General features: G+C 40.9%; 1 protein-coding gene across 1 annotated transcript in view; it reads left to right on the top strand.

The window, feature by feature from the left end:
• Positions 1 to 14,863, top strand: part of LOC122787927 (peripheral-type benzodiazepine receptor-associated protein 1-like) — a 1,795,954-nt gene that overhangs the window by 1,591,258 nt on the left and 189,833 nt on the right. The window contains exon 27 of the mRNA XM_044054852.1: positions 12,705 to 12,808. Coding sequence (XP_043910787.1) covers positions 12,705 to 12,808 — 104 coding nt within the window. The remainder of the gene's footprint in view (positions 1 to 12,704; positions 12,809 to 14,863) is intronic.

Raw genomic sequence — 14,863 nt, 5'->3', positions numbered from 1 at the left:
GCTTTTCATCTGTCCTTGATTTTGCAGAATGGTCTGGTTTCTGTCATATTTTTGTACTGTTGATTTATGCTTATTACTCAAAGTGCCTGTTGCTCTGTGTTTAAGTAGCAATGCTTTAATGACCATAAGGTAAGCTTGTCTGAGATCGTAAGATGCAAGTAAGCTTTAATAAGCATACTGTTAAAGAATTGCCAACATTGAAAGCCTTTCTGTTGTTGCCATGCAGAGAATACTTGACTAGATAATGTATAAGCCTTGGGTATTAAAGGACAGGATTCCATTATTTTAAAAGCTCATTACACTTGTTGGAGACTTCCAGTCATCTCTACAGACTTTACCCGTTAACTAAACAGAATGCCAATCATGTGTGGTCCATAACCTGTACAGTAATCCTTTAAGCAATGTATCTTGAGCTTGTTTCTTGTTTGCTTTTCATTTTTACTTTTATCATGTTTTCCCCATGAAACAAGTTGTCAGGCAGCAGGTCTTTTTGGATAAGAAACATTTTACAAGTGGGGGCATCACATAGATTTCTACTTTCAGCATGTTACTTGGTACTTTAATAAAGCTGAATATATTATATATTAGAACTGCAGTGCAAGGAGAAGTGGTTTGAGTTGAGTGCTTCTGGTTTTTCTTATACTTGATTTTGACTGGCATTCCAGTAATGTATTTAAAAAGTAATTTATTTTTCATGCCTCACAACCTTTTGTTTCCATCTAGATATTAAGTAAGCTGTCATGCAGCCAATGCATTGAAATATTTTTATTCTTCTACACTTATTTTTGTCTTGATTGGACTTTCATAATGATGGTTTGCCACCCAGGGCAGCGTATTTAATTAAAGTTAGTTTTTTGTGGTTTTGTGCATAGCTCCTCCCCTTTCTGGTTGACCACACCCCTTCCCCTTGACCCCACCCATTCAGCTGTCTCCTGCAGCCCCCCCTGTGATTTGAAGTCACCAGCCGCCACTGGCTAGCAGCGATATCCAGTTTCCCTTTAGGTGAATCAGGCCTCAATATTATGTATCTCAGACTATACAAAGCCTTTCTTAAAGGTACCTTATTATTAAGACCACCTATCAAAGACCCTTCAGCACCACGGGATTTAAATGTTGTCTTATCTCGTTTAATTTTTTTCTCCCGTTTGAGCCAGCATCATCTTTGAACTCAAATTCTTGACATAGAAAACTGTTCTCGATAGCAATTACTTCTGCTAGAAGGGTTGTCAGAGCTGCAAGCCTGGTCAATAAAGCTCCCCTACTTGCTGTTCCATAGAGACAGGGTCTACTTATAAACAAATCCTTCCTTTCTGCCAAAAGTATATTCAGAGTCAAATGTGCACCAATCCATAGAACTGCCAGTCTTTTATCCAAATTCTGAGAATAAGGCAGAATACATGTGAACACCAACTGGATGTACATAGATAATTGCCTTTCTATTTACACCAGACTGAGGACTTCAGAAAATCTGACCAACTATTTATATTTTATTCAGATTCAAAAAAAGGTTCCCCAGTCTCCAAAGTGACAATTTCAAAATGGCTTTCAGACTGCATAACTTTCGTTTATAAATCTCAAAACAGAGATCTTCCCCATAAAGTTAAAACCCACTCTACAAGAGCCATTGCAAACTCTTCCACATTTATGGCTAGATTACCAATTTATACCATTTATGCTGCAACAATATGGGCAAGACCACATACCTTTTTATCACTCATTACAAAGTCGATTTGGCCTCCAGGAACAGGGCCTCTTAGTTCCACGAGTCTGAGGAATATTCTCCCTTGAGTCACCCAAGAAAGATGGTGCTAGGAACACTGTCCCATCCTGGTAAGAATGAAGGTGACATAGGACAACATAACATAAAAACGTTATGTACTCACCATAACGTTCCATGTGTGTTTGTCCATCTTGCCTTTATTCTTACATCCCACCCTCCTTCCCCCAGCCTTTTTACTCCTGGAAGACCGAGTTAGTGCAATTAGATATCATTATTCTCTGACCTTCTTTACTGCTCTCTAAGGTATTAAACTGTCCTTATTTTGTATCCTCTTTATTATAACTGTAAACAGGATCTGGGGGGCTTTCCTACTGCATGCTGGGATAGGGTTTAGCCACGAGCTAGTGGAAGATCTCAAGCTTGTATATAAGGCCGAGTCGGATCAGAGGATCGGATCTGAACCTATCCTGGTAAGAATGAAGGTGAAGATGGTCAACACACATGGAACATTATGGTGAGTACATAACTTCTTTTTTCTAGTCACTGTGGAGAAAGTAGATTACAGCATGCAGATCACTTGCATCAATTTCTGTGTGTGCTTTGAGCACTGCTTACAGGTATTTGATTCATAATGCAGTATACTTGACTAAAGTAAAGTCAGACTAATCTGGTACAGTAAATGCTACACAGAATAAATGCTAGTGTTGAATATTTTTTTCTGTCTTCTTTTGCTGTACATTCACATGGTAAAAAGTTGTGCTATGAAATTTCTTTTGAAGCATTTAATATGCTAGTACAGTACAGGGGTTTGCAAGATCATATCAGTTACCTGTTGGATGTCATCTATGTTTTGGCATGCTGAGCAGACACCCTGCATTGAAGTTTGGAAAACGAGAGTTACCTGTCATGTGATGACTCTTTTGTGGCATGTTGAGCAGACACTGTATTTAGACTAACTGAATCACATATGTAGTCTGTTACAAGCATCACCTTGGATCTACAATGAATGGATGACATAGGCTTAGTGGGATAAAGTCAATCTATAAAAATGTAAGTAAAAAAAAAAGTAAATAACTCTGTATTTATTTAGGTTCATGTGTAGATACTAAACTTGCAGCCCACAGGACCATTTGAGGAACCCAGCCCAAAATTCCAGTTGCTCCAAGCACTGTCTGGTTAACTGACTTGCTCAAGGTCACACTATAAGCAAATGAGGGCTGAAGGAATTAAGATCTGTACCACAGGAACTTAACCCACTGAGCCAACTGCCAGATGATTCTAGGGACAATCACAAAGCATTTGATAGCAATGTCAAGAATCTCAATGGCAACACCCAGATCTGCTCTGAGTTACAGCACAACGGCACAAAAATTACAGAACCAACTGATGTTGCTAATATCCTGGCAGGTAGGTTCAGTGCTAACTTTACCCGCCTCTCACCCCCTAAAGGGCCCATATCTATACAGGAAGAATGCAAAGTCCCTGTAATCACAACTACGCAGGTAAAAGTTGCACTCTCTAAAGTCAAAAACAGCATCCATGGGACTGGACAACATCCCAGGCTGCGTTTTACATGAACTTCAGAACAAACTGACTTTCCCACCTAAGCACCATGTTCAATCATAGCCTAATGTCAGGTTTTGTGCCCACTGAATGGCGCACAGCAACAGTTATCCCACTCCACAAAGGGGGAGCCACCACTGATCCTGGGAACTATCGCCCTATTAGCCTGACTAGCCTGGTCTAAGGCCATGGAACTTATCATCATAAACAAAGACATTGGTAACCTCCAAACTCTGGACCCCACTCAGTTCGGGTTTGTGAAAGGCAGATCATGCCTCCTGAACCTGATCAACTTCTTTGAGGCAGTCACCAAAGCCATAGAAGAGGGTAAAGGTGGTTCACACAGCCTGTCTTGACCTCACCAAGGCTTTTGACACCATCCCCCATTCTGAAATTATTGCTAAACTCACTAAACTAGGTATAAATCCATACGTCACAAAATGGGTTGCCAACTGGCTCACTGACAGAACCCACACTGTAAATGTTGCAGACTCCAAATCTGACTTCAAACAAGTGGAGTACCACAGGGTTCAGTCCTGGGACCTCTCCTGTTTGATATCTACTTCTTTGAAGTACGAGTTAACAAAGAAGGCCTTTGGCTAATTAAATTGGCAGATGACTGCAAACTAGGAGCAATAGTAGAGTCCCCAAATGATGTGGACATCCTATAGAAGGGCCTCACTGAGACAGATGCCTGGTGTCAGAGCCATGGTTTCAAGCTCAATGCCAAAAAGCGCATTGTCACCCCCTTTGCTAAAAACTCTGTACCCATGAACTACCATATAGGTGGCAGTCTGCTTAACGCCAAATGTGTGATAAGAGACCTTGGGACCCAGGTGGACAGTAGGGTCTCCTTTGATAATCACATCGTCACAGTAGTCAGGAAGTCCTTCTACGTGGCACATCTCATCACAAAAGAGTTCTCATCCAGGAAAAAAGAGGTAATTTTTCCCCTCTACTCGACACTCAGACCCATTATAGAGTACAACGCCCCTTTTGGAATCTACCTCACAAGACATCTGCAGCAGCTGGAAAGGCCACAGAAGTACCTCACAAAGAGGATTACTGGCCTCAAGCAGATGGCCTACACTGACCGTCTCAAAAAACTCCAGCTTTACTCCATAGCATATCGCCTACACCGAGGTGATCTCTACCTAACATATAAATCTATGTCAAACCCAGAGCTGTTGGACATGCTACACCTAAAGAAATCCCAATCCCTGCGAGCTACATGCTCTAGGGACCTAAACCTTGTCACTACAATAAACAGGGCATGCTGGAGGGATAGATTCCAGTTCCAGAGACTTCCCATACTCTGGAACAAGCTACCCATCTATGTCAAGCAAAGTTCCTCATTAGCACTCTTCAAGAAAAATCTTGATGAGTGGATAGGAAATTGGAAATACACCCTGGGGATCACTTCAATGGCGCTGCTCGCCAGGGGCTCAGGAAAATAACTTTCTGGGTGGTGTAAGCCAGGGAACCTTGTTGGCTAGGGTTACTGAGGCCCTTGGGCCGATAGCCTAGTACCTATCTATGAACCTATGATGTGGCGGATTTGGTTTTAGTTGACTAAGTCCAACTGGGTGGAGCCCATGTTCACCAGACTCACTGGGAAAGAAACTCTCTGCTAGCAGAACTCAGACTGTTGCTGATTATAATTAACTTGTTTTATGTTTGAGATATATGAAGAAATTCAGTTTGACGGAGGAGTGAAGCAAAACACAAGGGATAAATCTTGGTAACAGGCTACTACCATGTTCCTTACATTGGGTATGATCAAAGAAACCTGGCCATAATTCTTTGCCATATATGGAACTTCAGTTAGCGTGATGTACTACTAGTTGTACCCAGATGTACTTATAGTTGCTGAGAAAAGTTTAAAAGTAGAAAGCGTTTACTGGTTTAAAAGTCATGAAACATTTGACACTTCAGCGTGTGTGTGTGTGTGTCAGATATTTGTAACAGTTTTCAAAGCTGCTTAAATTCTTAATGTTGTCCTTTGGTGGCCATTGCTTATGCTGTAGCATGACACAAGCATAACATTTTTGAAAGATGTGCCTAACAAAACTTGTTACACACTTCTTTGTCAGAGAAGTACATAAAAGCCTGTCTTTCTCCACATTTGAAGGTATAATCAGCATACTTTTGTACTATAAATGTATAAAGTTATCATCTTGCATATATCACAAAGTAAATTACTACAAAAGTATATATGGCAACAGATACAGAGTGCAAATTATTACAGTAATAATACCTTCATGGTAACAGATGTTATTGGATGAATCACAGTAGAGAATAATATGCAGAAATAATCATGTTTAAGTAGATCACAGTATTTGCATAGCATGTACAAGAATGAAGAAAGATTTTAGCAGAGGAACTGGTCAGACAATGTGGTAATGAAAAAATAGGTATATCTGCAGGTGGCAGAGGCAAAATTCCTTGAGTGCCAGCTCTCTGAAGCACAAGGAGCTGAGAAACCCAACAGGCTGTCCACAGGAAATCAGTGTGTGTGTGATTTACAAGTTTGAGCCAGCAGTGATTGCTTTAAGAGATTCTCTGTTCTTCCATTTTGTATGATTGGAGGGATTGTCATTTGGGAGTGTAAGTGGGGCTTGTTTCCTGAAAAAAAAAAAAAACTTGCAGTTTAATGTTTTACTCCAGTTTTGAACATTAGTTTTTGGCATATTGGTTCATCTGTAGTCTGTCATTTGGGATTCTGTAGTTTAACCAAAAAATATAGGCGATAAGGATGAGACTTAATTAGATATGATGATACAGAAAGATGAAATGATAGTAAACAAAGAAGGGGCGAGGGAGAGGATATGGGAAGGGAAGGGAAAAACTGTAAAAAAGGGATTTGAGAAACTAGGTAGAGAACTGTGAAATGTAACCTACTTAAGTAAGATGTTCATTATTTTCAACATAGATGAAAAAAAGACTTGGAATGGCACTGCAGGAGTGTATGGGAACTGAAGACCTCAGTATTAAAACATTTGTTTTACAATTGAAATAAAAACCAATACTAAATTACTGGGCATTGTGATAGATCACAAACTCAAACTTGAACAACATATACTACAAACCATTAAAAAGACCTACCAGAAACTAGGCTCTATTTATAGGGTCAAACAGTACTTGACTTATGCATCATGAAAATCCTGGCCTCTACATAGCTACTTCCAATCCTCTTCTATGCCTTACTTATTTTAACAGGTTTAAACATCACATGTATATCAAAGCTAGCCTCTTGCTATAACAAAACTGCAAAATTTTCTACCAAGCCTCTTATAGAACCTGTCATTGCCATGCATTAAAAAAAATCTGAACCGTCTCAAACTAAACCACTACCTAACATACACACAACTAGTTACTGGACATAAACTCATTTACTATCCTGGAAAATCCCCAGCACTACAAAACATCCCAATGCCCCATTCTCCTAAAAGGAATATTCGCTCTAGTGAAAAATTCCTATTAATTGCAAGTAAGTTAGATAACCTAACAGGGGACTCATTATAGTTCTTCTTTGTCTCCAAGTTCTGTAATGCCATCCCTGTACAGATAAAAAAATAATGAACTCCCTAGCTTCAATGTTCTGCTTAAACAATACCTGAATCAGACCTGGTCATGCTCATTACCATTTTGAGTCTTTCATCTCAACTGTATAACTATCTGTCATCATCTTCCCTAACAGCTGTACTGTCACACTCATCTTTCTCCCTCCTTATTTCACACCTCACTTTTTCTAGCTGCTGCACAGTCCATGACTAAACTTATGTAGTTCTCCTACCCAACATCTTGGATCACTGTTCTTTTACACCCAACTCTTATATGTACTACCAAATCTAACTATCTTCATTCATCATACCACTCAACACACTCAGTACATCATACTAACTTGTACATAACTAAACCTGTAGAATACTGTACCTTTACAGCTTATACACTTCCATGTCATAGTTATACTACAGTAATCAACATTACTCACATCCTTAAGGAAGGAAATGACTAACAGTTTCAGTAACAGCTTTTATGATGCTTCTACAAGAAACTGACGGTACCGCTCATCAATGAAAGTAGTTCTTACTGCATTTTGGTTATGTAAAGTACAGTTGTGTAAAATCTTACCTTAACAGTAGATGTCCTTGCCTTCACTGCTGCAGTATTCTTAACATCTGGGATTCTCTGCCATGAAAGCCTGATGTACGGCCAGTCTACCAAAGCCTACTGTTGCTTTAAGGTATGCCGAACATCACCCCTAAGCTCCTCGTACAGTGTAGGGCATATAAAGGTGACATTCAGATATGCTATCATCAGAACTGATTACCCCAGAAGGAACACCAGCCTAAGGAAACCCAAAGGGTAACCTGTATATCCAGGAAGGTGAAGGACTAAGGGGATGGAGTGAATACCGCAGCAGTGAAGGCAAATACTTCTACTGTTATGTTAAGATTTTACACAACTATACTGTCCTTACATTCACTGCTGCAGTATTCTTAACATCTGGGAGAGTGCCAAAGCTCGAGGAAGAAGGAGCAGAAGAGCCCTCGAAAAAGTAATGAAGAACATCTGTAGCAAAACCAGCCCTAGCTCTAGGATTACCATCCAACTTGTAGTGTTTAGTAAAAAGTATGCACAGAAGTCCAGGTAGCTGCTTCAAGAATAGAATTAGTATCTAAGCCCTTGAAAAAAAGCACCAGAATGAGTCACAGCTCTATTAGAACGAGCCTTTGCAGAAGAAGGAAGGCTTTTGCTGTGAAAAGTGCAACAAAAAGAAAAAGCCTTTGAAATCCAAGAAGAAATACTTTGCTTGGATACAGTTAAACCTAAAGACCTAGGATGTAAAGAAACAACTGATCAGATTTTCTAATAGCCTTCTTCTTATCCAAATAAAATCTTGAGTTGTCTATGCATGTCCAAAGTGTGCAGCACACTCTCTCTCTCTCAGATTGCAGAGAGGTAAACAAAGTAGGCAAATTAACAGATAAGGTGATGACTCATTAACCACCTTAGGCATAAAAGAAGGATTAGTACGCAAGGACACACTGTCCTCATGAAATATCAAAAAAGGAGGACAAGCCATAAGGGCTTGCAACTCAGGCATCCATCTGGCAGAAATAAGAGCTAACAAAAGAACAGTGTTGCAAGGAAGCTGAAGCAGCAGACTCAAGAGGAGGTTGAGTCAACTTCTTCAAAACAAAATTAAGATCCCAGGGAGGAGGGGCAGTCTTCCTGGGAGGTTTAATATTAAGGACACCTTTAAAAAATTGTTTAGCCTCACATCTAGAAGCTAAAGGAGGAGTTAAAGGCAGACATGTAGAGATAGCTGATAAATGGGTCTTAATAGAAGAACAGGTTCAACCAGCATTGAGCAACTCACACAAGTAAGAGAACTAAAGGAACATCCACAGTTAAGTGGATCCAGGTTACGAAAGACACCCAATAGAAAACTTCTTCCATTTGGATTAGTAGGATTTCCTAGTAGTCAGTTTCCTGGCCCCTTGCGGGACCTTCAGCAGATTCTCAGAAAAAAAGTGTCTATGAGGAATCAAAATCCTATCATCCACAGTGTCAGTTGAAGCAAGGCTAGGTGGGCTGGATGAGAGATCTCTTGTCTTGTGTGAGTAGATCCACCCTGTGAGTTAACTTGAGATGACTGCCCTTAACTAGATGCAGAATTACAGGGAACCAGTGCTGTGGTGGCCAAAAGAGAATCACCAACAAGATTTTGGGAGCATCCTGTTGAATCTTGAAATAGGGTTTTAGAAATGAGAGGAAGAGGAGGGAAAGCATAAAGAAACATCCCCTTCTAAGAAAATAAGGGGGCGTCCACCTTCCATACCAGAGGACCTGGAACTCTGGCACAAAACAGAGGAAGTTGTCTGTTCAGTGGAGAGGCAAGTAGATCTACTTGAGGAGTAACCCTGGTGGACAATGTCCAGAAACACAACCCTATGAAGCATCCATTTGTGAGATTGAGTTAAGGACCTGCTCAGAGTGTCTGCCACAATGTCCCGATATGAAGGGATATAAACTGGTTGAAGAGTTACTTGATAGTTGACAGCCAGATCCCATACCAGAAGTTCCAACCGGCAAAGATTATTTGTTAATATACCACATCATGGTTGATTTGTCTGTGAATATCTTGAGAGGCCCTGGAGAGAAAAGAGGATGAAAGGCCTGAAAAGCCAGCATAAGAGCTCTTATCGCTATGATATTGATGTGCTCTTTCTGCTGATGAGGTGACCTCACTCCCATGTACCTTTAAGAAGCCAAATGTTGCTCTCCATCCCACATTTGAAACATATATGAACAGTTTGAGAGGGAGGAGGGTGATGAAAAGGGAGCAGGGGTTTCAGAGACAACTGCTGAATCCACCAGTGAAGTTTCTTCTTGAGACAAGGAAGAAGAGGAACCACAATGTCTAGAGGATCTGCATGTTGAAACCACACTGATTTAAGAAACCACTGAAACTTTCTCATGTGAAGTTTGGCCAGAGGGAGCATCGAAATAGTGGATGCCATGAAACCCAGAGCACTCAGAAACTCCCTGACTGTAATGGATGCCAGAGGAATTAGAGTTTGAAAGTAAGAAATGAGAGTTAAGGCCTTTGGAGGAGGATTAAATGCTAGCACTGGCACTGTCTGAATCCTGCGACCCAGAAAGACATGAACCTGAGAAAGGATCAGAGAAGACTTTTTTGAAGTTTATTGTAAACCTCAGGCTGTGAAGAAGGGAAATGGAAAAATGAAGATTTTGCAAAAGGATCTCTGGAGAGGATGCCTAAATCAGCAGGTCATCCAAGTAGAGAAATATTTGGAACTATTGAAGCCTGCAAAAAGCAATCATAGGAGCAAGGCATTTGGTAAACACACTTGGGGCAGTAGAAAGGCCAACGGGCAAAGCAGAGAACTGAAAATGCTTTAATATCAGGTAAAGTTTGAAGCCTAAGCCAAGAATACCTCCTCACCACTGAGCCAAAAGCAGAAGCCCTAGAAGAGGCATCTGCTGCATCATAACTACATTTAATAGAATGACAAACTACTTGAGAGGAAGTCCCTAGCAAGGAAAGAGCAGAAGTTTTACCCTCAAAGTCTGGAAGATCAAAAATAAGCTGACAGGCCTGAGAAGGGAGAGCCAACACATACCTAGACATAGGAGTCTGATAACTAATAGCCCTAAAAACTAGGGTAGCAGAAGTCTAAACCTTCTTACCCAGTCTTTCCATGGTTCTGCTGTTCTTGTCAGAAGACAGTAACTTAGGTGAAGGAAGCAACTGAGATGGCTTTACAGAGGGGCTACAGGCACCACAGAGGGGTCAGCAGCAGGACATTTGTACTAAAAGCTACAATCCTCGGGCACACTATAAAACCTATCAGGCTTCTTGGGAGCAGTGGGCATAGAATCATGTTCTTTAGAGACATTGGAAAAAGCAGCCAAAACAGAAGGAATTGCAGCAGGTTTAGGAGATACCATCTGCAGCAACTCATAGTACCTCTTACAGATATCAGAGACTTGAGCACAGTCCCACTTAAAAAATTCCATCATCCTAGAGATTGTGTCCCCAAAGGAAATTTCCTTAAAAGGAGTAATAGGAATATTCAATTTCTCATCCTCTGACCCATAGTCCAAAGGAGAAGAAATTTGAGCAGAGTAAGTCAGGGATTCTTCATCCAAATCTGACTTTTCCTCAGAAAAATCCTGTTCTCTAGGCCTTTTAAGGGTAGTAGAGGACTGAGGAAGAGCAGGAACAGAAACCACCTGAGATGGCTTTAATGACATTAAAGAATTAAATAACCCCTGGGTAAAGGCTTGCCACTTACTTTGTGGATCCTTAGGAGAAGAAGAAACATGTTTAGTGTTTTGTTTATTTTTTAAGGGAATGTCCATCGTATAAAACTGAGTAGGCTCTAACCCAGGATGGCATTTGATAACAGTAGTAGGAACATCTTCCCTAACTAGAATCTGCAAAACCCTCCCTAGGCCTCTCAGAAATAACAAAGTATTGTTTCCCCTAAACATCTGAAATGGATGCCTGCAATGCCTCATCAGATGTGCTGCCAGCCAGATCCTCGCTGGCTTCCAACCCAGTCGCACCATAGGAATCTGGTAACACAGGCGGGTAAGCATCTGGGTTCATAATGACCTTGGGAGAAACACCCAGCAGAGACTGGACAGTAAAATATTCCAGTCTTACTTTTTCACCTTCTTCCCGAATGGCTGACCCATTGGGCAGAAAGTTCCTGCCATTGTATCTTTGGCAAGAAGCTTAAGACACTGGTTCTCAAGATACAAGGAAAGGGAAGAAAGCCTACTACAAAGGATTTTCGGGGCAAGTGCCTAACAAATCGAACAAGACATATGGTCGTGAGAAGCTCCAGGCAAAAAAAAGACACTTAGTGTGGTAATCTTTATGGGGAATCTGTCTCCCACATTGGCATTTAACCTTCCTGGATGGCATTAACCCCTAGCGGCACAAAAAAATTGGGGTATTTATCTGCAATGGGTCAGACTTCAGCAAACAGGAGTAAGCATTCACCAGACAAAAAAATGCATTCAAAACTGGCAAGAAATGGATGTAGGCAAACAGACTAATGGTTAGAAGTGTCTGGACTTCCGGCAAAGAAGTCCTGAGGCTGGTATGCCTGAACATCACCTTTATGCCCTACACAAAGTAAAGAGCATAAAGGTGATGTTTAGCGTACCTCAAAGCAACAGTAGGCTTTGGTAGACTGGCCGGATGTTGGGCTTCCACGGCAGGGAATCTCGGATATTAAGAATACTGCAGCAGTGAATGTAAGGACATCAAATTGTCTTTTTGAAACTGTAAATTTACAATGTAATTGTATAATGTAAAAGTGTAATGTAATTACCAAGCATTAAGTATGCATGTACCTTTTGATGGAGCTTTTCTCCCCAGGCATCCACTAAAAATGGGCTTTACCCAGTAGAACTTTCCTGGCCAATAAGGATAAATAAATATTAGATGTAATACAGGAGACTGAAGAAATTGGCCAATTAAAATCTTGATTTCATTTGCAAGATTATTTAGACAAGAGGACTGTTGGGTTTTTGCCCTAGTGATATGTTAGCTGTCTGCCTTGGTCTAAATTTACTTGCAAGCATAGTCATGCCAAGGAGTCACTTAAGGAGTTTCATGCTACCGCAGCCACTGGTGCATGCCAGAAAAATAATGTATGAGGGGGTATTATGCTTATGGTTTTCTGAGACCTAAATTCTTCTAATATGGAGATTAATTACTTTAGGAGCACAAATTCTAATATATTACAGTGTTCAGGTTACACAGTTATTACTGTTAAGCAAAATGTTTTATTTAATTTTAATTTCTATTTTAAAAATTTAAATGTTAAGTTGCCTCCTGTTTCCTGACTGTTCCTTTTCAATTTTGCTGTAGAGTGGAGTTTGCCTACCCGACAACCTCAGACACCGACACGTAGGACAATGGTTGCCATTTTTGATTATGACCCACGAGAGAGCTCTCCAAATATGGATATTGAGGTATGCTTTCTGAATCAGCCTTTTCTAGAGTCCAAAGTTTCAAACAAAATGTTAAATAACTTTGTCTCAGGAAAGCTGTCTTAATGAGACCAGTTTAAATTTGTAAATTAATTTGTGTGATTGTTTTCTTGCAGGTTGCTGAATTAGAAAAGCCCTGGTCTGATATTATGTAAAGATAGTTAATATGCCCGAAAATCTATTTGTTGACAAAATGTGTACACACTGAGCCTGTTACATCACTGAGGCTTTGGTACTTTACAGACAGTAAAAGTAAACAAAATGATTTTGGCATTAGCCAAGAATTCCTGTTAGTCCTGCTACCATAGCATCTGCAGTTTCTGTTTCTCCTCAGGTTATTTATACCACTGTTCTGGTTGGACTCTTTGGGATCAGTTTCACTCCTTTGAAAAGTTCTGACATTTTTATTTTACTTTTAAGTACCTTTATTAAATTACTATTTGTGACATAAGCAAACTTCCATCCATACAAAAGAAAACAAACCATGCCAACATGTTCACAGCCACAAGCACCATACATCACACATACTCCTCCGTACAATTAAAGCAATGCAACATTACATAAACTGGTCAAGTTCCTGTCCTCCACCAAACCGAATTCCTCCTCCAAAACACTTCCTTGTGTAAGTATTATTCCCTCAACTTTCACCCCTCTCTATGCAGTCCGCTCCCACCTTCCTCCAAAGATCCCACTTGCAGCTTCTCCATTTTTGGCAGAATGTTTAACACCCCACATATGTCTGGTTTACACCCCAGTTTCCACCTTCCAGCAATCGTCTTCATGGCATCCACCAGAACTGAACCCAACAAGACCTCACCATATCTAGGCAACTCCGATCCTGCAACCCAGCTCAAAAAATCATCTCCCCATTTGCACCCTTTTGCCCACCAAGCATCTCCAACAGAGTACTCAGCAGGGAACCCTCAATCTGCCAACTCATTGCACTCCCAAAACACAGGTTCCCGGCCAACTCCTCCCTCCCCATCACACTTCCAACACCTGCCAACCAACAGAGGAAAAACTCCATGGAGTCTGCCTCGAGGCACAAACACCCCCATGAAACACCTCTAAGATAAAAATTTCAAATTTCCCAGACCCATGATGCATATTTGGGAGCCACACATACACTTTCTCACCACCCTTCTGTGAACTGCCCATCCATTCTCTCTTCCCAAGCCCCTCCAACCTTCTCTAATTGATTCCCATAGTTATTGTGTAGCACCCCACTTACCCCACCAATTATCCTCCCCCCAACAGCAGTTTCTGCCTTGGACTAAACCAAAAACTCCAACTACTGCAGGTCTTCCACCCGGGATTTCCCTGCCCCCCTTTCTCCACCCACACCCCAGCATCAATCCCTGACAGGGAAGGCAGTTTCCAGCCTGTAGTCCACATGTCCTTCCAGCGTCCTCCCATTCCACTACTACTCTCTCCAATTATCCATACCTGACACCTTGCCTCCCCTGCCCACTGTCTGTATCCATAACTGAAGCCATCCCCATTGGCAGAATCTCCCCCTCTCCATTCCCAAGCCAACCCACATCAGAGAACTCTCTCTGCTACTTTAAGAATGCAACATTCCTTAAAACTGTTAACCTCTGCAAGGATCTGCATCCACAATCCCACTCTCTCTCTCCCCTATTTCTTGAACTTCCTCCATGCTTCATTATCATCCTCACACCTTGAACTGCAGCTTTCTGATTGTGTTACATAATAAGAGCCTTAACTGTGCAGCTCCAAAACATCCCCCAAATCAGTCAATCCCAAACTATCCTGTGAATGATTAACTGTAAAATAAGGACAAGCCTTACGGTTTCTATTAATAACCTCATTAAATGCAACATCCAAAAGACTTTCATCATAGCCTATATCTATGAATTCCTGTGTTACTTCCTGCATTTGTATGAGACATCTGTCATAGTCAGTATTTAGTTTTCTAGTTCAAGTGTATTGTCCCTTTACAGTTCCTTTAAAAACATGTTGGGCATGCATACTATTTCTGTGACGGTATTTGTTTTTGTGAGATAGTTTCTTATA

Source organism: Protopterus annectens, chromosome 13.part0 (genome assembly GCF_019279795.1).
Source record: "Protopterus annectens isolate FY-2018-M chromosome 13.part0, PAN1.0, whole genome shotgun sequence".
Taxonomy (NCBI): domain Eukaryota; kingdom Metazoa; phylum Chordata; order Ceratodontiformes; family Protopteridae; genus Protopterus; species Protopterus annectens.
This window is presented reverse-complemented; position numbering and strand designations above follow the sequence as displayed.